Source organism: Schistocerca piceifrons, chromosome 1, assembly GCF_021461385.2.
Source record: "Schistocerca piceifrons isolate TAMUIC-IGC-003096 chromosome 1, iqSchPice1.1, whole genome shotgun sequence".
Lineage (NCBI taxonomy): Eukaryota > Metazoa > Arthropoda > Insecta > Orthoptera > Acrididae > Schistocerca > Schistocerca piceifrons.
Genome location: NC_060138.1, coordinates 727,910,799 through 727,936,646, shown reverse-complemented (window position 1 = coordinate 727,936,646; position 25,848 = coordinate 727,910,799). Strand labels below are relative to the sequence as shown.

Genomic DNA, 25,848 nt, shown 5'->3' with positions numbered 1-25,848 from the left:
ACAGATGTAAAAAGGAAGAAGGAAGATCAGATTTTAATGTCCAGTCAACAACGTAGTCATTAGATAGCGAACATGGGCTTTGACTGATTATAAAAGGATGTGGAAAGGAATCACCTGTGCCCTTTCAAAGGAGCCATCCTGGAACTTGCTACAAGTGATTTAGGGAAATCGCAGAAACACAAATCAGGAAGTCCACATTGGTATCTGGACCATTGTTCGAATGCGAATCTGGTGTGCTAACCACTGCATTACCTCATTCGATCACCCTATTTTACACACAGCTAACATGTTCACATTGAACAAATTTGTAAATTCAGTGTTATGACAGGGACTGTAGCAATGTTGTTCACAGTTATGCTCGGTCATGTCACATTTATCTAAACTTTCATGTTTATTGCACTGCTAAGGCAGAAGGAGTTCTCTGATCACATGATTCAAGAAGAAACATGGAGGTCGTAAAGTATAAAGGTGAGGGCAACAGAGTTGGAATACCTGACAGTGGCCGAGTATTGGGTTACAAGATCCAGTGTGTGTGTGTGTGTGTGTGTGTGTGTGTGAGAGAGGGGGAGGGAGGGGGGGTTGTGATTTATTTATTTATTTATTTGAGGTTAGGGGTTGGAAATAGTAAACTGTAAGGAAACTACAGTGAAAACAAAAGTAGGGACGGTTACTTTGCTATTTACAATTTTTAGTCCAAATTCATGGTAAACGTAGTAGTATGGAAAGTGCAGTTGATAAACACACTTACTACAACATTCTGTGTAACTACATGCCAGATATTTGGCTATTAATTTCAATCAAAGAATTTTATATTATTGAAGGATACATCATTGTATTTCATTGTGCCTGTCTGCAACTCACCATGTTATCTTTACAGTGAGTAGCAATTTGTTGTTTTCCTGATATTGCAGTTGTTTTTGATGAAACAGCTTTACAAGTAAAGCCCTGATCACCTTGTCGAGACATACGTTGTAGGGCTTCAATTGCAGTGCACATTGTTAATGTTGTTAGTTCTTGAACTCGCATAAAGGATTGAGATTCATTTGAGCTCACCTTTCGTATTGAATATGCCAACCAAACATAAATCATGATTATTGTAAAAGACAATGCAAGTCCTGTTACTTTTGTTGAGACATAAAAATAATAGGAAAACAGCATAATTTTGTACAAAGAATTGCATTTGTTAAGTGAGAAGGATTTGTGTCCTGTAAAGCAAAGTCACTGCGCATTAACACAGAGCTTGAGAAAATCGTCAGTACGGACCTGCACAGCTGTTGCTGCTAGAGTCATATTGTACGCGCACACACTGGTGAATCGACAAAATTTTGTCCTTCCAGGCTCAGCTGTTTTTCGCTGTCAATCACTTTGTTATTCAGATCCAGGTATAACATATGTATCCATGATGCAGTTACCAAACAGCGGAAAATCCAGGATAGACTAATCATAGTGTTATGGAAAGGATAGATTGCTAAAGCAACCTGTGCGATCTCTCCCTGCAACATATCCTATGTTCTCATAACCAACCTGGCCTCGACCATCACTAGTCCCTGTCCTTCGCTTACTTATGCCCTTCCTTGCTCCCACTCCAGCACAAAAAAAAACAACAACAACCACTATTTCATCAACATGTCCACTAGTCCTTTTTCCCGTCCTCTACTTATCTCTCCTTTTCTGCTTCCCCCTCTCAAACCCCTTACATCCTACCCTGTCGCCGCCACGACACTGCATGCTCCCACAAGCAGCACTGCACCTTTTCCTGCCATGATCCTGCTATCCCTCCCTCTCCTTGCCCCAGTCTCGTCTATACCCTCACCACACACAGATTGCTTTCCCATCAATCACAGCTTCTATGCACAGTTCGACCTCAGCAACCACTGACAATCATTGTGTGCTAGTGTGTGTGTGTGTGTGTGTGTGTGTGTGTGTGTGTGTGTGTTTCTGAAGGTGGCTTTGGCCAAAAACTTATTTTTTGTGGGATTAGGGGTTGGACATAGTAAGCTGTAAGGAAACTACAGTGAAAACAAAAGTAAGGATGGTTACTTTGCTATTTACAATTTTTTTAGACAAAAGTCATGGTAAATGTAGTAGTACAGAAAGTACAGTTGATAAACACACTTACAACAACATTCTGTGTAACTACATGCCAGATATTCGGCTAATAATTTCAATCAAAGAATTTTATATTATTGAACGATACGCCATTATATTTTGATGAATATATTATTACAGAAGTTCATGGCCTAACCCTTTATTCATTTATGGGCCAAAATTTGATTCAGTAATAGACTATTCCCTCTTGTATTGTAATTGTGAACATCACTACTGTATGAATGATTTTATATCCTCAGAGAATAAATGCAACTATTATGTTGTTGTTGTATTTAAAGCTTTTTAAATAGAATGAAATAACATGTATGAAACCCAAAATTACTTTTCTCTTGGACAATTCAATATTTGACTGTGTATAAGGAGTTAACCCAAAATATCATTCTTTACGACAGCAACGAAGGGAAGTACAGATTCTATAACAATGAAAACAATCAATTTTTGACAATTTAACTAGATAAATAAAAAATCTACTCAAGTTTTTTATCTATCCAGCTGAAGTACAGATCCTCATATTTTGATAGTCATAATTATTTCATGCCAAAAGTAACAGACACTACTAACCAGTTTAACAGTTCCATGAAAACTCTAGTTGCAGTGTGTTACAACTGATGGGTCATGACATTATGGGCAGATGAGAGTTAGCTTACAGCACCACCACAACTCTGACAATACAGGCTAGAGGGTAGTCATAGCACATGGGGAAAAAATAATTCTAAAATAAAAGGACAAAGCAATCAGCAAAATTAAGGAAGGTATAATCATCAATATTGTCTTGCATTGTATTTTGTCTCTATCTTGTCTAACTCTTCTGTACCTCTATACAAAGAGAAAACAACAAAGATAAGCCAAATTATTCAGGCCAACACTGTTATCACAACCCTTCTAAATGAGTTTGCTCAACTCTGATAAAATAATTTTTCTTTATATTAAATGGCAATTCCTTCCATTAATTACATATGCTCTTCATACAGAGTGACAATTATTGAACTATATGAAAAGAAACTCAAATTAGTTACAAACAACGGCATGTACACACTTTATTCAACATATAAACATCACTACAGATATTGGGATTTATGTTATAATATGCTTGATACACCTGCCATCATTGGCGATGATGTGGCGCTGATGAATAGCAAAATTCTGCATGTCCCACTGAAGTGTTGGAACATCAATGCTGTTGATGACCTCCTGTATGGCTGTTTTCAGTTCGACAATGGTTTTGGCATTATTGCTGTACCCCTCATCTTTAATATAGCCCCACAAAATGAAGTCACAAGTGTTCAGATCCAGAGATTATGGAGACTAATCAACGCCCATGCCAGTGGCCTCCAGGTACCGCAGAATCAGAATGCTTCTCCAGGACATCAAACACACTCCTGCTTCAATGGTGTAGAGCTCAGTCTCGTATGAACCACACCTTGTCAAAATCAGGGTCACTTTGGATAATGAGGATGCAAACATCTTCCAAAACCTTCAAACCGTTCGATAGTCACCATGCCATCAAGGAATATTGCACCATTTATTCTGTGGCTGGACTTACACATCATACACCCGTTGGGGGTGAAGAAACTTCTTGATCATGAAATGTGGATTCTCAGTCCATCAATGGGGCAAATTTTGCTTATGATTAACTCATTCTAATGGCAGTGGGCTTTGTTACTAAACCATACCACACTGTGCACACCAATTCCCATCATGCCCAGTTGCCAACCATACAGTTTGAACATCCTAATGCATACCATACAGAAGTTACGATGATTTTATTTCATATAGTTCAATAATTGTCACCCTGTACATAGCCAATTTGCTGTGTTAGTGATGATTTAATAGGGAAGAAACCTTTACCTATATTTCCTCATAGTGACAACAACTGGATAAAACTAATGAGGAAAACTGAAAGAAGAAAGGCAAGGAAAATGCTCTGCTACATGTTACCTGGACCATATTAAATGTCACATATTCTTACCATTCCGGGGCATGAAGTGCAATTTGTATATAAGTTCCACTGCTGGCACAAGAAAGGCGAGAGTTTTTCCAGAACCAGTTTTAGCTGAACCAACCATGTCCCTGCCCTCCAAGAGAGGAGGAATTGCTCGTGACTGGATCTCTGTCATTGTAGTGAATCCCATGTCAGCAATTGCTTTCAAGGTGTTCTCACAGACCTTGTCAGCCAATGACTCAAATGTTCTGTTGCTCAGTATCTCCAACGCAATCCCTGAACCTGGTACTGTAGGGAAAGAACACATTTGTTAGAATTAACTATCAAGAAAGTTCCTTATAGAACAACAACAGCCAGTACAATACTTTTTTCTTTATTTTTGCATGGCACTCAATAAAATCCAAGAGACAATATAGTTTCAAAGGCAAAATTCATTTCTCAGTTTATACAATTGCTATATGGTTTATGAACAAATGTAGATATCAGCAAAGTTGCATCATCACAAGTTACATACATAAAACCTAAACTAAATTCCACCCGAACAGGCCTCCGGCACTGACCAACCGTCATGTCATCCTCAGCTGACAGGAAGCAGATGTAGAGGGGCGTGTGGTCAGCACACTGCTCTCCTGGCTGTTGTCAGTTTCCATGGCCGGAGCCACTGCTTCTCAGTCAAGTAACTCCTCAATTGGCTGTACAGAGGCTGAGTGCACCCCACTTGCTAACAGTGTGCAGCAGGCCCGGACAGTCACCCATCTAAGTGCTAGCCCAGCCTGAAAGAGCTTAACTTTGGTTATCAGAAGGGAACTGCTGTTACCATTGTGCAAGGGTGATGCGGCAAGACAGAAAATTTGTGCTAAGTGTTAATAGCATCTACTATTCAAGTGATTAGTTCCTGCATCACTTTTCTTAGAATCGGCCACTTTTACCCCATCTGCTGCCACACATTGTGATGTATGTTTCACCGACAGGTCAGGCCACGGCTTCAGGCGTGAGGCTCTGCTGTGGCCACCGGTGAGTGCATGGAGCCGGGCATGAGACTGTGCTGTGGCCAGCGGCTGCCTCATGTCAGTCAACGTGTTATAAGCTACTGTATGACAGAAAAGGATCCTTGTTCCTTTCTAAAGTTTCACATTTTATGCACCTTCTATTATGTAGTCAGCGCAGGGAAAGATGATGTGGAGCCAATGTCTATCTCTGGCATTTATTGAGGTTTAATATTAGCATCTCTGAACACCAATTTACATCTACGTACATAATCTAAACCACTGTGAAAAGCATGCCAGAGGGTTCTTACCACTGCATCACATTTTATGGTTTCTTCCTGGCCCAGCTGTGTACAGAGCACAGGAAAACAAATGCTTAATGCCTTTGTACTAATCTTGTCTTCACAGTCACTGCAGAGTAATATGTAAGATGCTGAAGTATTTTTTGTACACTCTCCATTCAATCTCTTGATTCTCTCCATTCCATCTCTTGATGATGATGTTAGATTTGCGGAGCACTCAACTGCGCGGTCATCAGCGCAGCGCCCAATTTTTACACAGTCTAATTTTTTACACAGTCCAATCTAGCCATTGTCACGAATGATGATTATGATGACAACACAAACACCCAGTCCCCGGGAGGAGAAAATCCCCAACCAGGCCGGGAATTGAACGCGGGACCCAGTGATCCACAGGCAGCAATGCTAACTACTAGACCATGAGCTTGGACATACGCTCTTGAGACTTTGTAAATAATCCTTTGCAGGATAATTGGCTGCAATCTTCGACCGTCTGTTAGTTAAGCTTTTTATTCATTTCTGTGATGCTCTCTCATGAGAGAAAGAAATCTGTGATCCTTCATGCTTCCCATAGTTAAATACAGTCAATAGTGTATGGTTTTTCTGTGTAATCAATGGATTTTGATAAAAGTCTGCTACGATAGTCATTGAAGGTTTCACACAGTTGTTTTGACAGACAAATTTCTTTCAGCATCCTTTCATCTACAGCTGTATGCTTTCTTATACATCTATTATGCTGTAATCACCGCTTCTTTGGAAGTTTCTTTATAGTGAATGTTTAACTCCAACAGTCTCTTCCATTACGAACTGTTCTAATGTCTGATGAACTACTATTTAAATTGAACCCACAGTATGTCTAAATGCTCTTGTCCAGACAAAGCTAAGAGTTCCTAACTGGGATAGGACACTACAGCATCTTTATCTAGTTTATTGAACATTACATCTTTCTATTTGTTTTAGTTGCCCTTCGCATTTTAGTAATCATTGCTTCTACAACTGCCACATGGCTAATAATACCAATTTCAATGCAGACTCCATCAAAAACATATGATCTACCTATTGTCTTTAGATCTTAGTTAATTTATTTCCACAATGAGTAGGAATCTGAACTATATGTTCCAAGTAGTTTTCAGGAAAATATTTAGTATTATTCCACAGGATGTTTTGTCACACCCACCCCTTACATAATTAAAATTATCACCATCAATTGTTGGATGATGAAAGTCTCCTCCAATAATGACAATATGGTTGGGAAACACGTAATGGTGAGTTGAGGCTTTTTTTATGAAGTTTCTGTTTTCATCTGGGGTGATTTCTGTGGTCAATAGTATGATTAAATGATAAGTTTATGCTCATCCTTGACACTGAGTCTTGCCCAATCAATCTCCATTCAGTTTCAATTTCTATCTCGGTGGGTCCGAGTTTCTAGTGCACAGCGACATATGCTCCAATTTCATTTCCAATTAGCCTATCCTTTCAATATACACTTCCATTTTCCCCAAAAATCTCACTGTTGTCAATTTTGGACTCTAGCCCAATTTCTGTACATAGTCTTATATAAGCATCACTGTCTTTTTTAGGATTGTCTCAAATTCTGGAACTTTGCTGTGAACGCTCTGACAAGTGATCAGCTGGATTTTGATCCTGTCGCCTGTGGGGATCATTGCTTCGGGTCTTACACGAATGCTTACCACAATCCCCCCCATCAGCCACCAGACTGGTCTGATTCACTCCACTACAACCTCTACTCTTGTGCCAATCTCTTCATCTCTGAGGAACACTTATATCTGACGGCCTCGACTGCTTGTTATATATATTCCAATCTCTATCTCCTTCTACTGTTTCTACTCTCCACAGTTTCATCTAGAACCAAGGAAGTTATTCCCTTATGTCTTAATACATTTTCTATCATTCTTTCCCTTCTTCCTGTCAGCTTTTTCCACATACTTCTTTCCTCACTGATTCGCTGAGCACCTCCTCAGGGTCCAGCCGGGTGCAATTGTTTTTGAAACAATATTTCGACAGCGTACCTCACCATCAGCTTCAGGTTATATCTGTAGATTCAATGTCTTTGCTACATCCCACCTCCCTTCTACTTTTATCACCCCCTCCTCCCCCCCCCCCCCACCTTTCTTTCACTGCCAGTTGCACACTGCGACAGGTGGAATGTGTGTATGGTGGTGGTGGTGGTGGTGGTGGTGGCAGCGGTGGGGTGGGGTGGCAGCGGTGGGGTGGGGTGGCAGCGGTGGGGGGGAGGGAAGGAGGTAGTGCCGCTGGATGCTGAGCGCGAACTCTGGTCCCTCAGCACTCATGTGGCCTGTGACAGATGCGGAAGTCACACTCAGCCAATGCTATAATTTTAGTTGGCTGAATGTTGCGTGCCAAGCATTGCTGAGAGTGAACCCAGTGTCTCTGTTGATAATCCCATCAGCCACTTGCACATCAATAGCCTCTTCCAGAACACAGCCCCAAAACGGCAAGGTCTGTTTCTTCGTACTTCATGGAGTCCGCTGCATACAATGATAATGGCATATCAGCCATAAGACAGCAAAATTACCACAGTCCTGACTTGATGCAACATTAAATGTGTTTTCCGTCCACCTCCAAAAACACTTGCCCAATTAGGTACAACAAAAGATGAGATGGGGCCCAAAACCATGTGTTTACTGAATTCTATATACGAGGGTTGGAACTTAAATAGTGGTAACTATTTACTCACAACCGATACAAAAGAGTTTCATGCTTGCACCTGATACTGTCCTTCAAAGTAGTCACCAGCATTGTGTCGAACCCATTTCCAGTGATGTGGAAGGCATTGTAAACTGTTAGCAGAGCCTGTTCTGTTGATGGTGCGAATGGAGCAATCTACTGCCTGTCAAATTTCTGAAACAGTTCTGATGCAAATGCCACAAAGTGGTTCCTTCATCTTCGGAAGCAAATCGAAGTCACAAGGAGTTAAGTCCAGGGCACATGGTGGATGGTACAGTAATTCGCAGTCCCACTAACTGAACAGAGCAGCCACAACTTGTGCTGTATGCGCCTGTGCACTGTCATGCAAAATGATCGGTGGGTTGCGCAGAAAGTGTCACCACTTCTTTCTCAAAGCTGGTCACAGGTGATGCTCCAAAAATGAACAGTAATACTGTGCATTGACGGTCTGCCGTGTAGGAACGTAATATGTTAGGCTAACACCATCACAGTCGTACACGAGAGTCTCCATAACTTTCACCATACTGGGACTCTGATGCACTTTCAACTATCGCGGCGACACATAATGACCCCATTGGTGTTTCAGTTTTGGCTCGTACGATGTGGCCCATGTCATCCAGTGTTACAATACGGCATAAGAAAGCCTCTCCTTCGCACTCATAGCGCTCCAAGTGCATCTGAGCAGTGCTGTAATACATCTATTTCTGCATTTCCGTCAAGTCATGCAGAACTCATCATGGTGCAATTTTTCGCATGCCCAGGCATTTCTTCAGGATGCTTCCACAGTGGTAAAAGATGACAGACATATCACCTGCTATATACTTCACGAATTCATATAAATAGTTCTGTCTCTCTTCTTTTTATGCACTAAGCTGTATTTATATTCAGAAACACAGTGCGGGAATCTATTTGCATCCACAACCTTTTTCACCTGACAGCTGTGGAACATGCCTTTCACACTAGTTCATCTACCCATTCTTCTGACGTATGTACCAGCCTGTGGCCTTAAAATGCCACAAGCACACTGCAGACCGGATAGGCTTGACCACACCAGTGCATGTGTTGCAAACACGTTGTGATTGTGGTGGCTGGAGTCTTTGGTTGTCCTTACTCAGGTTCCAGCTTTGTTTCTCACCTCCCACAAAGATTTGCAATTTGAGTTCTAGAAAATTTTAAGACAGTATTACTAACAAACTTCCGAGTTGTTCTAGATTCTTCAATTTTCTGTACCAATGTGCTCCATTTTCAGTTTATGCTGTGAATGTGTACAAATGATTTTCTCATTAAATGTTGACTTTCACTGCTGGCTCTACTCTTTTATTCAGTAATACATGGTAGCACTAACAAACTATCCATTCTACTTCAACAACCCACAAAACATAATACACGACACATTTACAACAAAATATACATACGTTTTTTCCCAATGTCCTGGCTATCATTTTCTGCATTCTCCATAGCTTCATTTCCAGATTCTCTCTCTACATCTGCATTCTCTGCTTGTTCTTCACTATCTTCTTCCTCTTCATCAATTTTCTTTTTCTTTTTTTTCTTTTTCTTCTCATCTGCAATGAAAAAATTTAGTTTGTCAACAATATTAACAAAGACTTGAACTTATATGCTATAAAGACGAAGCAAGTCAAACATGTACTAATGTACTAGATAACTAAATCTGATTTAGTTGTAGTGAATTAATGGCCGTTGGGTTGGGTTGATTTGGGGGAAGAGACCAAACATCGAGGTCATCGGTCTAATTGGATAAGGGAAGGATGGGAAAATAAGTCAGCCATGCCCTGTCAAAGGAACCATCCCAGTATTTGCCTGAAGCGATTTAGGGAAATCATCGAAAACCTAAATCAGGATGGCCAGATGCAGGTTTGAACCATCGTCCTCCCGAATGCGAGTCCAGTGTGCTACCAATGTGCCACCTCACTTGGTGTGAATTAATGCTTGATAGGTGTAGTGGCAAACATTTTCCACAGACTGGATTTCTGGGATGCAGCACTGGAACACAACTGACATTTTTATCTACACACATAAGGACTTTACAAAGCAGCTAGTGAGTTAGCAACTTTTACACTCTTGCTACTTTGTTCACCATTCACTGCTAAATACAGAACATCTGAAAACTTGTTATTAATCATAAACTTCAAGAAGACACTTGGTGCAGTGGCTGATGAAAGCAGTAGAATGAATAGAAGTTCAAAACTTTGGATCAATATCCACTACCGGTCTTTCCCCAGCAAATAAGGCAGTGTACACCGTCACAGATGTTGCCAGTCTGTGTTGTCTCTGCTGCACTCAGTCTTGACTGGTTGACTATTGGGATTGTGGGACTAAATAGAGAGTCATCAGTCCCTCCTCAGTCAAAAGATTGTTCATCTGGCAAAGCGACATCACCCAGAAACTTCATCAATTATGAAATTACATAGGAGTGGCCAAAGGAGGCACCGAAACAATGTTTATGCTAGGGCCGAGGAACAATTTGAAGACAAGTGAAAGTGCATGGTTCAGGACAATATCAGTCACAGCAGACAAAGGATCTCCCAGGACTCATCTGCAGCAACAGAGGCATCACTTTTACCTGACCCCCTCCTCCTCCCAACCCAATTAAAGGCTAAGGCAGTCATACAATACAGAATTCCTTCTAACTAGGAGATTTATAATAGTGAAAGTGAGGAGGCTAAAAACATAATGGGACATTAAAGTGAGAGGAATAATCAGGTCAGTAGGTGGCTAGGCTACCCATGGCTCTGCAAACAATGGCGGTTGTGCTTGCCACAGCCATCCCATCCTCAATCCATTACAGGAAAAGTTTTAAAGAGTGGAATAGTATCAATATTCATCAGAGGGTTACCCCTAAAAAGAAAATAGGGTGTGGCAGAGAGATGTGCTAACCACATCCAAAATCCATTGAAACATAGTAAAAGAGGGATGGCCCTAGCAGCCAGCAACAGAGGTAGGTTCAAGGGTCAACCAGACCCACCATGTGGCAGAAGAGAGACTTCAACTTCAACCACCACGCCCCCACTCCGAAACTAGTTTAAAATGTTACAACTGGGAATAAAAGCCACTTTCATGAAGAACACAGAGGAACACTTCAACTGCACGCATCTCTTCCCATAACCACTTCCGCAGTCCTTCCCACCTCCCTTAAGTTCCCAACACAAGGTGTGATGCACTCCGTGTTGAGGGGTGCATGTCACATGGGAAGATGTTCTGTGAATGGAGCCTACATCTGTGAATTGCTTGGCAGAGTGTACGTCCCATTGCACCTGTAGGGCTTTTATTTATTTTTTTTTTTTTTCCACTGCACTCATATATGGAGTGTGCGAAGAATGACTGTTTAAATGCCTCCATGTGAGCTTTAATTAAGCAAATCTTGTCCTTACAACCCCTACAAAAGTGTAGGGGTTGTAGTACAGAGTAGTCGTCATTTAAAGCTGGTTCTTGAAACTTTGTCACTACGCTCCCTCAGGATAGCTTACATCTATATTCAAAGATGTCTTCCAGATCACTTTCTTCAGCATTTTTGTAACACTCTCCCATGGATCAAACATACTGTGACCATTCATTTTGTCCTTCTCTGTATATGTTCAATACCCCCTGTTGGTCCTATAAACAGAAGTCTATCACCTGCTTTACCCATGACTGGGACTATGTGCTCATTCCATTTTGTATGCCTACGAAGTGTTACACCCAAGCACATGTGTGAGTTAACCAATTACAACTGTCACTCACACACATTATAGTCATAAACTACTATCTTTTTCCATTTTGAAAAGAGCGCAACTTTAACTTTCTGGACATTTAAACCAAGGTGCCAATCTCTGCACCACTTTGAAATCTTATCATGTACTGAATGACACAGAGGCTGCTCATTTTCACTAAAGACCTTCAAATATCTCTAAAACTACACATCAGAACAAAAAACACTGTAAATCCAATTTGGATGTCTGAGAGGGGAACACCCAAAGATACCACACTGAAACCGCCACCAAACCACACGCGTGGGTGGCAGGGAGGGGTACTACGAAATCTTTAATGAGAACCCCAGTTTTTTATTGCAGATCATGATTCTAGGGCAAAATCTACATAGGTTTTGTCTGAAGCGTTTTCTTTGTTTTGTCACAGATGGTGCTGTAATCAGAGGAATAGAAATGGGTACTTTATCATAATTTACGACATGCTACCAATGGCCCTTGAATACCTAAAGGCATGTGGGACCCCACATCCATGTTCGAGGATTGGATGAGTCCATATTTTATAACTCGTAATTGGAAACCACATTCATAATGTTGTACTCTCCAACAGAGTTTGCTGCCAGTACATTTACCTATCATTCGGTGAACAGACATGTAACTGGACATTAATGTTGCAGCCTCAGAAAAAAAAAATTAAAAAAATGAAATAATGATCCTGATTTATGGAGAATGTTGAAGCTGCTGTACACTGAGTGTTTTCTAGAGGAAGCTCACTCTCATTTGTTCTTTTAAAAGGTTGTGAACATCTTATGTCTGATGAAAGCATACAGACCAACAAAAGGGTACAAAGCAAACATGTTATAGCAGAAGCTAATGAGTACCAGGCAATTAAACCACAATTCCAATGTGCCTGTAGATAATACTGTCACAATACTGCATCACCATAAGTATCATCCATATCATGTGTCACTGCATCAAGAACTTCATGGCACTGATTTCCATAACCGAGTAGTGTTTTGCGAATGGGCATATCAAAAAATGCCAATGACCTGCACATTCTTTGCTGAATTACTACTTTCCAATGACTCTGCATTCACAAACCATGGTAGAGTTAACTGGTATAAAATGCATTACTGGACTGTAGACAATCCCCCATAGTTGATCAACGTCCTTGGTTGGTTAACGTATGGATGGCATCATGGGGAGCAAACTCATTGGTCGGTATTTTATTGAGGGCACTTTGAATGGACACAAATATCAAAATTTTTGGAACAGGAACTACTATTGTTACTGCAGGAAGTTACCCTGGACATTCAACAACATACATGGTTTCAGCATGATGGCTGACAGTGCATTACGCAACTGAAGCATGGGCGGTATTAGATTGTCTTTACACAGGTCGGTGAATCAGCAGAGTTGGTCGTATTACTTGGCCCACTAGGTCGCCGGATTTCTTTCTGTGGGTTGTTTAAAAGATAAGGTGTACCAACAAGCGCCAAAGTGCCATGAAGACATGGGCAACCACATCACAAAAGCTTGTGCAGACACTTCCTGTGTACAGTCATTTGAAAAGCTGTTCACTAAATGTATTGCAGCTGGCGGTATTACGTTTGGACACTTAGTCTAATTGATAAAGTAGAGTAGCATTCACCTCGAGCCATGGACACAATTGCACACTGAGTAATCCCCTGTTCAGTATATCAGAGGAATACAACACTGCAATTGGAGTTTCCAATTACAAGTTGTAAAATACTGACCTGTCATACCCTCTCAGCATGGAGATGAGGTCCCACATGCCATTGGATATTCAAGGGCCATTGAGTAGCACATTGTAAATTACGATTGTGTACCCACTTCTATTCCTCCAACTAGAGCGCCATCTCTACCAAAACGAAGAAAATGCTCGAGACGAAATGTGTGTAATTTTGCCATAGAATCATTTCCTGCAATAAAAAACAGAGGTTCCCAATGAAGATTTCAAATTTGCCTCCCATCACCCACACATAAGGTGGGTGGGTGGGTGGGGGGGGGGGGGGGGCAGTGTGGTATCACTGGATGTCCTCCTCAGAGACAAACAAATTAGAATTATAACTTTTTTTTCCATTTGATGTATGGTTTTTGAGATATTTCAATGTCTCCTGTTACAATATGCCACTTGTTTCAGAAAGAACTTCATTGTAGATAACTACGTCATCTGCAAAATGTCTGAGGTAACTATTAATGTTGTCTGCAAGGTCATTAACTTAAAACCTGAACAGCAAAGATCTTAACACACTCATCTGGGGCACATTCAAAGTGACTTCTACATCCCCATCCAAGATAACTTCGTGCATCCTCCCTATCAAAAAAAATTCTCAATACAGTCACAAATTTCACTTGATACTATATATGACTGTAATTTTGATAATACTGCCTTGATAGAAAGCTTTCAGTATATCATACAAGAAATGTGAAAGTTGGGTTTCACAAGATCGATGTTTTTGGAACCCATGGAGGAGGTCATTCTTATCGAGGTATCTCATTATATTTGTGTTCAGAATGTGTTGTAACATTCTACAATAAATCCTTGTTACTTGCCCACTTGTAAATAGGTGTGCCCTGCACTTTCTTCCAGCTACGGGGCATGCAGGCCCTGGAGCTTTGTTCAGTTTTAACAACTTCAGATGTTTCTCAATCACACTGACATGAACACTTATTCCACACATCTTTTCAGTGATTTGAGGACTAAATTGAGGCAGTTCTCCCGGGTTTCCCTTCGTAAAGGAACATTTGAAATGGAGTTAAGCAGTTCTGCTTTCCTATCCTCCATTTCAGTTCTTGCCTCATCCATGAGAGAGTGGACACTAACTTTAGTGCCACCAACAGCCTTATTCAGCTTTTATGAAAGATCATTTGGCAATATTCTGCTATGGTGGTCACTGAATGTTGGCCGCATTGCTGTCTTGACAGCTAAATGTGTCTCATTTAGCATCTATCTATCTATAGCCATATGCTTTGTTTTCCTCATATTATGCATTTGCCTCTGTCTTTAGAAGTTTCTTTACAGTGACTGCATACTATGGAGGGCCCCTACCACTATGAATTGTTCTGGGAAACTTCATCAACAGTTCCTCCACATACTTCTATCCTGTAAAGTTTCAAGTCCTTCATTGAGATACGACACTACACACTACCGCTTTTTTATCTAGGTCATTGAGCGTATATATCTTTTGACTTGTTTTAGAGCCCTCTGTACTTGGGTAATCATTACTGCTACAGCTGCCTCATGGTAACTGATACCAGTTCTCACATGCACATCCCCAAGGATGTCAGGTCTATTTGTCGCCCTTAGATGTAATATAGGGGGAATCAAAAAGGACTTTACAACTTTAGAATGATACAGAAATTTATTGAGATAGCGTACAGAATCCGTAGATTTGTCATTTTGTAGTAAACAACCTCAAGCTTGATTCACATAGTGCTTCAGTATCCCACTCTGCCACCCGGAGCACCAGCATAGTGCACGCTACCTGTGTTTATTGGTTTCAGGAAACAAACTCTGCAACAAATTTGGTGTAAATTTTGCATCAAATATATGTTTATGACAGCCCTGAAGTCTATGTGTTTTGTGCCCTTAGCAAATCTAAGCTGTACAGTCCTTTCTTCTTCATGGAAAAAACTGTTGCTGGTATTGTGTATCTGGATATGTTTGAAAACTGTTTTATTGTTCTGGTTAGTACTTGTTAGTACTTACTACAATCAAAGTGGGCTATATTTATCTGTGTAAAGTGTTCAACATTCTGCATATTTCATAGCACCGAATTTCTAGTGTAAAATAAGCATGACGGCAATGAGTTTTGTGCTCGGTTTGAACTCTTCTTCGGATACAATGTTGGTGAGGAAACACAGTAACATGAAGATGACTGAGATGGAATGGTTTGCCACCAGCTAGATGGTGCATCACCTCATCTTCTCACAAAAGTTCAAGGTTTCCTCAAAAATTGCTTCCCAGGTCAGTGGACTTGCTGTGAAGGTCCGATTGCATGGCCACCTCGCTCCCCAGACTTGACACCACTGGATTCCTTTCTCTGGGATTTCATTGAAGACTGTGTGTATGTGCCTCCCCTCCAAACAACTTAGCCAACCGCAAAAACTGAATCTATGCTGCTGTTGCACAAGATAAGCCTGATATGCTGCATCAAGTGTGTGAAGAAATTGATTATCGCACAATTTCATCTCAAATCGTACAATGCATGTCAATTCACTATCATGAATTTATCTGGAAAAAAATATATGTTAGCCCTCTCTGTATCATATGCATTAAAAAAATAAAATATTTTCATTTTATCTTAATTTTTGTAAATGATACAGTCACTTGAAAATGTATATTTTGTAAGTAACTCTTAAAACAGTAGAGAACTAAAAAATATAACTAATAAACCAAAAGCTTGGTTTGGTGAGGGGTGTGGACATGAAAAAAAGACATAAGAATGTGGTGTTTAAGAAAAGTGGAACACACTTCACAATTGTTGGAAAACTGTCAGAGGTATTGCAGAAATATCTTGGCCCTCAAGTAGCTGTGTTACCAACACACTGATTGTGGAGCAATTGCTGTACTCGCTACAACAAGAAATTTAGTGATAATGTACCTGTATGATCATCATCGCCAGGATGTGAAACTGAAGAAGACAGTGTGGGGTGATTTTTGCATCACCCCACACAGGTTTTACAGAACTAGAGAAGAACTTTGACCCTACTTTTGGACCATTTAACCCAAATGGCTGGGTTAACTGAACTATATATCAGGGTTAACTGGAACTCTCATTTAAATAAATGAATTACGAGATCCTAAATAATAAAAATTATTCCAACAACATTAATAACTGTGCTAAATTTAGTTTCATAAGTGTATTAATGAAAAACAAATCATAGAAATGAAAGTAGTGCATACTGAACTCTGCAACTTCAGTCTAGAACCAAATCATGTATTCGTAGTGAGTCCTAGTGCCCTGTATTGGACGGGGTAGTTTGCAATTATTTGACTTGAAGCAACAAAGGTATTAGGGAAGTGTCCAATTCCACCCATCTGCTTTGACCTATTATGGTGGAAATGCCTACTTCCAGGCCATACAAAATGGTGATTATGATGTCGCTACATGCCCATTCCAACAAACTTCAACAAAAATAAAAATGAAACAAGAACATCTCACTTCAACAATAAAACGAAACTAACCAGATAACTACGAAAATAGGGAGTTGATGGTGGGGACATGCTAAGTATACAACAACACAAAACATCACATCATCCCAAAACCAGAATCGAACACTTCACTCAAAACCAGAATCGAACACTTCACTCAAAACCAGAATCGAACACTTCACTCTACCTGTAGGCTTATAGCTCAAACAAAGCCCACGATACCGAAAAATCAATATCAGCAATTCTGAAAAGTATAATCTGCTATTTCCTTTGACCAATATAGCACAAATGAAGCCCTCAATACCAGGAAATTGGCACCTTCACTCTGAAAAGTGGGATCAGACATTACCCTTGACCAATATAGCATAGCACCAGCTCTCAACACCTAATGACAATCCACAAACAAAAAACCACAACCACAACACACCACTGAAACCATAACCCCAATAACTCCAAAACTAAAAACCCCCGTATTCACTAGAGCAATTACAATCCAACTGCAATACAAGAAATGTAAAACAGACGGAACATCACAATTACTATACAATAAAACCAAAACAAAAATTAACTAGCAACAAAAGCCTCCAAACTACTCAGACTAAACACATAAACAACAGAAAAAAGAGGTAACAACTCACTGAAAACACTTCCAAATCCACATTACAGACCTTACTACCCACAGTCAAATAAACCCAAGTTACCACAGTGATAACGCAGACTCAAACCATCTTAAAGTAGCTTAAGCGATAATGTAAAAGATCAGTACATAGCCATGCTTCTCACTGATAAGTGTGTACTATACCGCAAAATAGACACATTCGGTATCATGCAAAAAAACTACTTGTTGAATACATACGTTTGTTGGATTCTTCATCGTTTTCGTGTTTCCTTTTGGCTGTATCATTCTGGAGAGATTCTTTTGTCACAAGCGTGGGCAACGTATCTTCTGCACTTTCATCTATGCCTGAAATGGTAATTACACAACTATAGTTTTTCCAGTAGGCCTGATCATGTAGGGTGTGAACATCAAGCAACAAATATAGAACTCTCTTGTACACACTCCTTCACATTATTACACACATCACATAAAACCATCTCCACAAACAAATGTAGTTTCTGTCAGTTACTTCACCAGTAGCAGATGTAAAGGAGAACATGAGGGTTGGACAGATTTATTTCACCGATGATATTCGGAACTGTACTCCACTTTATAGTAAAAGGCAAGTCAATATTTACACGTTTGATTTTACAATAATTTCGGATACAATACAGTAAAGATGAGGAGTCTTGAATATCACAAACGTACTATTAATCCGCAGATTGACTGTAAAGTTATACGCAGACAGTACGTTCAATAAATAACATAAGGTAAGTGTGGTATTTCCACTACTACCTTTCAATCAACAAATGTCAAAAATTGTTAGGCTAACTGATGCAAACAGCATGAAAATCAAATATACATCCTAGTACTAAAATATATTTTACTTTTCAATTAGTTCCTAACTTGAAATGCACATAAGCAACAAACGCGATATGAATGTAAACACGACGCCTTACTTTCTTCGGTGTCCTGTGCCTTCGTCTGCAGAAGTTTAAGCTTCTTCTTCTTCTCACGCTTTTTTATCTTACGCATCAAAACTTTCTCTGGCAAAGGCATGTTGACTGCTGAGTAAGGTTTTATACTTAAACACTGCAACGCAATCACAACATAACCTCCACAGTCCACACACACGCAACGTCCACTACACGAACACACGTTTTTTAAAGTTACACCAAAGATATGTTAGCTGCAGAGTTCTGCGCATGGAGGTAAGAATCCATGGTTCTGCGCATGCTATTGTCCTACTAGCCAACGAGAACGAGCGGCTCCAAGTCCAAAGAGCTTCAGCAGCAAGAGGTTCCATAACGTTCGGCTTAATAGAAAGTGACGTCAAAATCACACACTAACATAACGGTCGCGACACTCACTGCTGTAAAAGTTGTTACCGTTTGTGTTGTAGTTTATGTAGGTTAACGCAGCCAAATGACAGGTAACACGATTTAAGGGAAAAAATAAACTTATCCTTTATTCGCACAATACATATTAATACATCTGACTACCAAATTATATTACGTTGCCCCATTAACAAACACGGAACATGTATATTCCATAGAGTCTAATGCACTCTGCACATCATATCTTGTGCGCCACTATACACGATGGAAAATGTTTGTTCACATATCCCCAACACTCCCCCTTGAACAAATATTTTTCAGGTTCTCAACACTATACATCCCAGATTAAACCATAATGTTTCACCAGCTTCTGAAATTTTTCCTTACTGAGAGGCTTGGTTAGGAGATCAGATAACACTTCTTCCGTGCATAGATAACTGAGGATTATATTCCCCTGTTCCACATGATGTCTTATAAAGTGTTGCCTTATATCAATATGTTTGGATCTTACGCTGGTGACACTATTTTTTGCAAGTTTAATAGCTCCCATATTGTCACAAAATATCATAGTTGGCTTTAATGTTGGAGGAGATTCTATTTCACTCATCAGTATACAGATCCAAAGAGCTTCTTGGATAGTGTAGGACAAGGCCATATATTCAGCAGGTCAACAGAAGCGTCTGATCTTACCCGTCGGCTTTGACCCGTGACGTAAGCGTGTTGTGGTGTGTGACGTCATTACGGCGCGGAGTTTGATTTGCGATTGTGGCGTGTTTGTAGATGTCTTGTTTTTGTTTGTCGTGCTCTCTGGTGGTGTGTTCATGGTTTTCGTTTGTTTCGTTTGTTTCGTGTGGTGGGGTCAGTTTTCTGTTGCTCAGGTGTTGGATTTGAAGCGGAATTTCTATTAGTGAGTTAATGGTTAATTTAATGCTCATTGCTGTACGTCGGGTGAGTTTGTTATTGAGTGTATTTGGTTGTGGTTTTTTGTTCAGGAATGGATATGAAAGACCGCCTTAACAGTGTTCGGTTGAGGGCGATGATGGGGGAGACAGCTTTAGAGCTGATTAAATTTCTTCAGCTATTTGGCTTAATTGCCGAGGTCGTGAAGTGCGGTGTGTGCCGTGAACCTATGAAATTGGTTAAAGTTCCGGACTCTCGGACCAGGGACGGATACATGTGGTGTTGCCGGAAAGATGGCGTATGGCGTTCTGTAAGGCGTGGTACCTGGTTCGAGAAGTCTAGATTGGCCATGCGTGAGATTGTGCTTATTACGTATTATTTTTGTTATAGTTGCGGGCAGAGTTTTTGCGCGTTTGAGACTGGTGTGAGTGAGAGGACTGTTTTAGACTGGTATTCCTTTTGTCGTGAGGTGTGTTCCGAATTTATTAAGTACAGGGGTAAGTTGGGTGGGCATGGGGTGCTTGTGGAGGTGGATGAGTCGCAGTTTGGTAAAAGGAAGTATGGGAGGGGGAAGTCTGTGGCTGGTCTTTGGGTGTGGGGGGCTGTTGTTCAGGGGGGTGGGGGTACTGAATGTGTTTTTAGGGTTGTGGAGGGGAGGTCGAAGCCTGAATTAGTGGGGTTAATAGAGGAGTATGTAGAGCCGGGGTCCACAGTAGTTTCAGATGCGTTTTCTTCATATAGGGGGTTGGGTGAGAGGGGATTTAATCATTTAGTAGTGAACCACAGTCTAGAGTTTAAGAATTATGATACTGGGGCTTGCACTAACACAATTGAGGGGATGTGGGGAGCGGTTAAGTCAGTTCTTGGGAGGGGGAAGAGGCGCTCTTCCAACCTTCAGTCTCATTTAGATGAGTACTGTTGGCGGAAGAGTGTCCCAGAGGGCTATTGCATTCTTCGGGTTTTTTTTAAGGGCTGTGGGTAAAATGTATAGACCGAAAGTGGTTAGTTAGGGTGGGCTGGGTAGGTGGGTGGGTGGTTTATTTTGTTGTATAGTGTTTGTGTGTTGTATTTTGGAGTTGTGGGGGAGGGGGTTGACGTTTGGGTGGGTTGGGTTTTTATTTTAGTTCAGTATTTTTTCGTTGGTGTGTGTGTGTGTGTTTTTGTATGTGTGTGTGTGTGTGTGTGTGTGTGTGCGTGCGTGCGTGTGTGCATTTGTGTGTGATTGTGGTCGCCAATCTAGTTTGTGGAGCTGGAACTTTTTTGAGGTAAGTTCCGTTTTTTTTTTTTTGGTTATTTATGTATGTTTTGTGTATTGGGTATAGGTTGGAAACATCCGATCTCACGCGTCGGCTTTGACCCGTGACGTAAGGGACCTACACATTGATCTGTAGCGTAGCCCTGAATACGAGGTTAGGTTGGGAGTTTTTTTTTGGAATGCGACCGCGGCAGCAGCCGCCTATGATTCGAAAATATTGATTTGACACTAATGAACATGTATACGTAATATGAAGCAATTTGATGAACATATTGATCTGTAGCGTAGCCCACTTGAGGTTAGGTTGGGAGTTTTTTTTTTGGAATGCGGCCGCGGCAGCGGCCGCCTATGATTCGAAAATATTGATTTGACACTAATGAACATGTATACGTAATATGAAGCAATTTGATGAACATATTGATCTGTAGCGTAGCCCACTTGAGGTTAGGTTGGGAGTTTTTTTTTGGAATGCGGCCGCGGCAGCGGCCGCCTATGATTCGAAAATATTGATTTGACACTAATGAAGCCTGTGGGGGGATGGGGGGGCACTGCAGACTCCCCCCACCGCATAACGACACATGATGATCAAATTTTGAAAAAAAATGAAAAATTTTTTCCGTACCTGCTAAACTGCATAAGCGCCGATGTATGTAGGTGTAAGGGAAGCTTTCGTTTCTTAGTTTTCTATTGGGGGATGTGATCGGTAGGTTCTGTTGAGCTATATAGGTTAAGGGAAGTGTCCGATTATGGATAGGAATGTGTTTTTTGGTATTTGGTCAGTTTTGTGATGTTGATTTATTTCGTTGTTTTGCGTGGTTTTGAATGGCGGTCGGTGGCTACATTTCTGTATATTTAGTTTCTCCGCACCCAAAAACCCCTAATTTCCCACGCTTGTCCCGTTACAGTCATTAGGCTTTTTGTGAAACTTGTGTATTTCAGTGTTTACAATACGTATGCAATGTTTTTATATCCGCCATATTGGAATTGTTTATAGTCGTTTCCGCGGTATTTGTGACGTCATGGGTCAAAGCCGACGGGTAAGATCGGACGCTTCTGTATTTCCTATTCAGCTTCTACAGTACTCAAAGCAACAGTTATTTGTCTCTTACAAGACCATGATATCAATCCTCCCATTAGTCTGAAACAACTTATAGTGATGGAGTGTCTGCTTTCCAACTCATTTCCCCAGTCAGCATCACTATATCCTTCCAACTTTACATTTCCAGTTTTAGAATATTTTAACTTATAATCAGCAATTCCATTTAAATATCTGAATATTCTCTTAACTGCCATCCAGTGCTTTTCTCTCGGATCACTGCAAAACTTGCTTACTGCACTTGTGGATAATGTAATGTCTGGTCTCGAAGTCTGTGCTAAAGGCTGGTCCACACGCAACGATCTGTCTGCGCAAATGTCTGCGCACATCACATGTGCGCAGACAGATCGTTGCGTGTGGACAGAAGATTTGCAGCAAACTGAGGTGTGTGCAAACCTGGAAGTTGGAGTTGGAGGTTTGAGCGAAACCTCTCAAATCTGTGGGTTCAAACCACATCTGCGCAGACAAGTTGGAGCGTGTGGACAGGAGATCGCCGCAAATCTGGCGACAAACAGCTGTTTGCTCAGTCTAGTGTTTATATTTGTGCGCACAGGGCATTAAAATGGCTGGTACTCGTCAGTGTTCTCGATAGTTTGTAAGTGAATTCATTGAAATATATAGAAACCACCCATGTTTGTGGAAGATTAAAAGTAAAGAACATAGTGACCGAGACAAAAAGACAGCCGCATACAATGCTCTAATTGAAAAATTGCGGGCAGTTGACGTCTCGGCAAACAGAGAAACGGTAATAAAAAATCAAAAAATTCGTTAAGAACTGGCGAAATTATTTGCGGATGGATGTCGAAATTTAAAATTATCTCTTAAAGCTTGTAACCCCTCATATTATAAGAAAAAATACTTGTATGAGAAGGGCAATTTCTCCTCATGAACGGCTGGCGATAACATTAAGATTCCTAGCAACAGGAAGGAGCTACAAGTATTTGGAATTTTCATCTGCAATGTCGAAACAAGCATTGAGTGAAATAATACCCAACAGATGTGAAGCTATTTACGCTTTCCTGAAGGATGAGTTCATGAAGGCAAGTCAAGTAAATTAAGTCTCTCAGCGAATTGTTTACCGAAAAGAGTTATCCAAAGTTGAGAAATCTAGAAGATCTGGTGTAGGAGTAGATCAAGTATACCAGCCAACGTCATGGTATTTTGATCTGCGTGTCTTTCTTAGTGATCAAGAAACGCCAAGACCAAGCAGGAGTACAATTGAAGATGAAATTGGATTGCCAATGTGCGAGGAAATGGAACATGAGGTAATGTAACACAAAACTGGTTCGCCCTGCAACTCTCGCAGTAAATTTACGTAAGAAAACTGCTTTCGCTTTAGCAGCCACTGTCTACACCATTTTGACCGCTTTCTCTGTTTCCTGCGGTTGGTCTGAATGTTTTTTGCAACACAAATTGCGACCACAGACCACAACAGAACTTCCTCCATTTCTATATTTCAAAATAACTTAATTAAATTTTGACGTTTACGGGGAGCGTAGTCGCTTGCCACTGATATTTCATTTCTACACCGACAGATGACGGGCGAGCAGTAGATTGGGGTTTGTGTCGTGTGAACACACCACATTTGCAGCAATCTTTTGCATGTACACACATCTGCGCCGATGTCTGCGCAGACAGATCGTTGCGTGTGGACCGGGCTTAAGTACAGTAGACTTCCTACAGCTTCAAAATAGGGTACACTTTCCTTACATTTCTTGTCATCATCAGTTATTAGCAGTTTTGCATTGTTTTCCATAGGAGAAGAAACAGGTTTACAATTTTCCATGTTGAACTTTTCTAAGATCTTCCTTGTGTACAGAGATTGATCAATCCATAATTCTCCTCTGTTGGCACTTCTTAGAATCTTCATGCATATGAATCTTCATGTAAAGGAAGACTTATTAATCCATCAAGTGGATGTGAAAACAGCCTACCTGAATGGAAGACTGGAAGAGGAAATATATGTGATTCCACCTTCATCAACTGTGATCTTCTTAGAATCTTCATGCATATTAAATTCTGACCATAACTGTTCTTTAAAAAAGTCCATCTGGCTTTCACTATTGGTTAAAATTTAAAAAATCGTCTACCCATATGGCCATGATTGCAATTTCTTCATTGCTCCTTTTATGATATATACTGGGATCTGCCTTTGACTGTAACATGCTTAGTTTTATCAAACTTTTGTGCAAACTTTTATTCCAGCAATGGCCACACTGCTTTAATCCATATATGCCTTTCTTCAAACGCCAAATTCTCCTTTTCCCTTAATAAGGTCGCTTAACAGCATCAGGTGGAATCACATATATTTCCTCTTCCAATCTTCCATTCAGGTAGGCTGTTTTCACATCCACTTGATGGATTAATAAGTCTTCCTTTACAGCCAGAGCTAAAAGGTATCTTAATGATAAATACTTCACCACTGGTGAGAAAGTTTCATTGTAATCTATTCCTTCTTTCTGGAAACATCCTTTAACTACTAATCTGGCTTTGAATTTTGGTATTGCTCTCTCAGGAATTTTAACACCAAACACCCATCTTGTTCTTAGTGGCTTTTTATTTTCAGGCATGTCAACCCATTCATATGTATCATTATCCACAAAAGATTGCAGCTCCTTTTCAATAGCCTTTTTCCAATCTTGACCATTTGAACTTGCTAAAGCTTCATCAACTGTGATTGGTTCATTGTTGATTATTTGGGCAGCATACATTTCATAATTTGGATATTCTTTTGGTTTTGCTATATGTGAAGACCGCCTTAAACTGACTTCCTCTGTTGAATCTTCTTCCTCAATTTGATTCTCAGGTGGCACATCAGGTTCCTCTTTATTCTCGTCTTCCTCTGTTTCAGTTTCCATCTCCGTTTCAGCACTATCACACATTATGCTTGGTTGTATTACTGTGTCATTTTGACTACTTTCCTTTATTTTAGGTCTATAATCCTCCAAAAATACTACATCTCTACTACTTATTACCTTCTTATTCACAGGATTATAAAATCTGTAGCCTTTTGAATCCTCACAGTAGCCAACAAAAATATATTTTTGAGATTTTGCATCCCACTTTCCTCTTACTGGTTTTGCAATCTGAACTATGGCTTCACATCCAAAGACTTAGATGTGGCTTCCTCCCAGTCCATACTTCATAAGGTGTCTTGTGTCTCACAGCTTTGGTAGGTGATCTGTTAATTAAATACACTGCTGTTGACAAAGCCTCTGCCCAAAAACACTTAGGTAGTTCAGCATCGCTTAACATATTTCTTGCCTTTTCTGCAACTCTGGCTCGTTCTGCAACTCCATTCTGAGAATGACTGTAGCGAATGGCAGTCTGATGTCTAATACCCATTCCATTCAACTGGTCCTTAAACTGTCTGTTTACATATTCTGATCCATTGTGTGATCTAATGATTTTAATTTTCTTCCCAGTCTGTCTTTCGACCATTTTGCAATAAACAACAAATACATCATTCACTTGATCCTTGCTAATTATAAAATAAACATGCATGTATCTAGAAAAATCATCTATGAATGTCAGGAAATAAAAGCTACCCCCTAAGGATTCATTCTCTGTAGGTCCACAGAGATCTGAATGTGTGAGTTGCAAGACTTCGGTAGATCTGCTCTGACTCGATTTAAATGGCAATCTAGCCTGCTTCCCTTACAAACACACATCACCTTGAACATTATTCGTTCTATAATTTTCCACCCCAGCTGCCATATTCTTGAGTAAAGTCA

At 40.4% G+C, this 25,848-nt stretch overlaps 1 protein-coding gene across 1 annotated transcript in view; it reads right to left on the bottom strand.

Moving 5' to 3' along the window:
* Positions 1-18,725, bottom strand: part of LOC124788003 (probable ATP-dependent RNA helicase pitchoune) — a 53,651-nt gene extending 34,926 nt beyond the window's left edge. Inside the window, exons 1-4 of the mRNA XM_047255049.1 lie at positions 18,486-18,725; positions 17,785-17,892; positions 9,461-9,610; positions 4,079-4,339 (exon numbers count right to left, since the gene is read on the bottom strand). Of these exons, the coding sequence (XP_047111005.1) occupies positions 4,079-4,339; positions 9,461-9,610; positions 17,785-17,892; positions 18,486-18,585 (619 nt within the window). The 5' untranslated portion in view covers positions 18,586-18,725. The remainder of the gene's footprint in view (positions 1-4,078; positions 4,340-9,460; positions 9,611-17,784; positions 17,893-18,485) is intronic.
* Between the last annotated feature and the right edge of the window lie 7,123 nt (positions 18,726-25,848).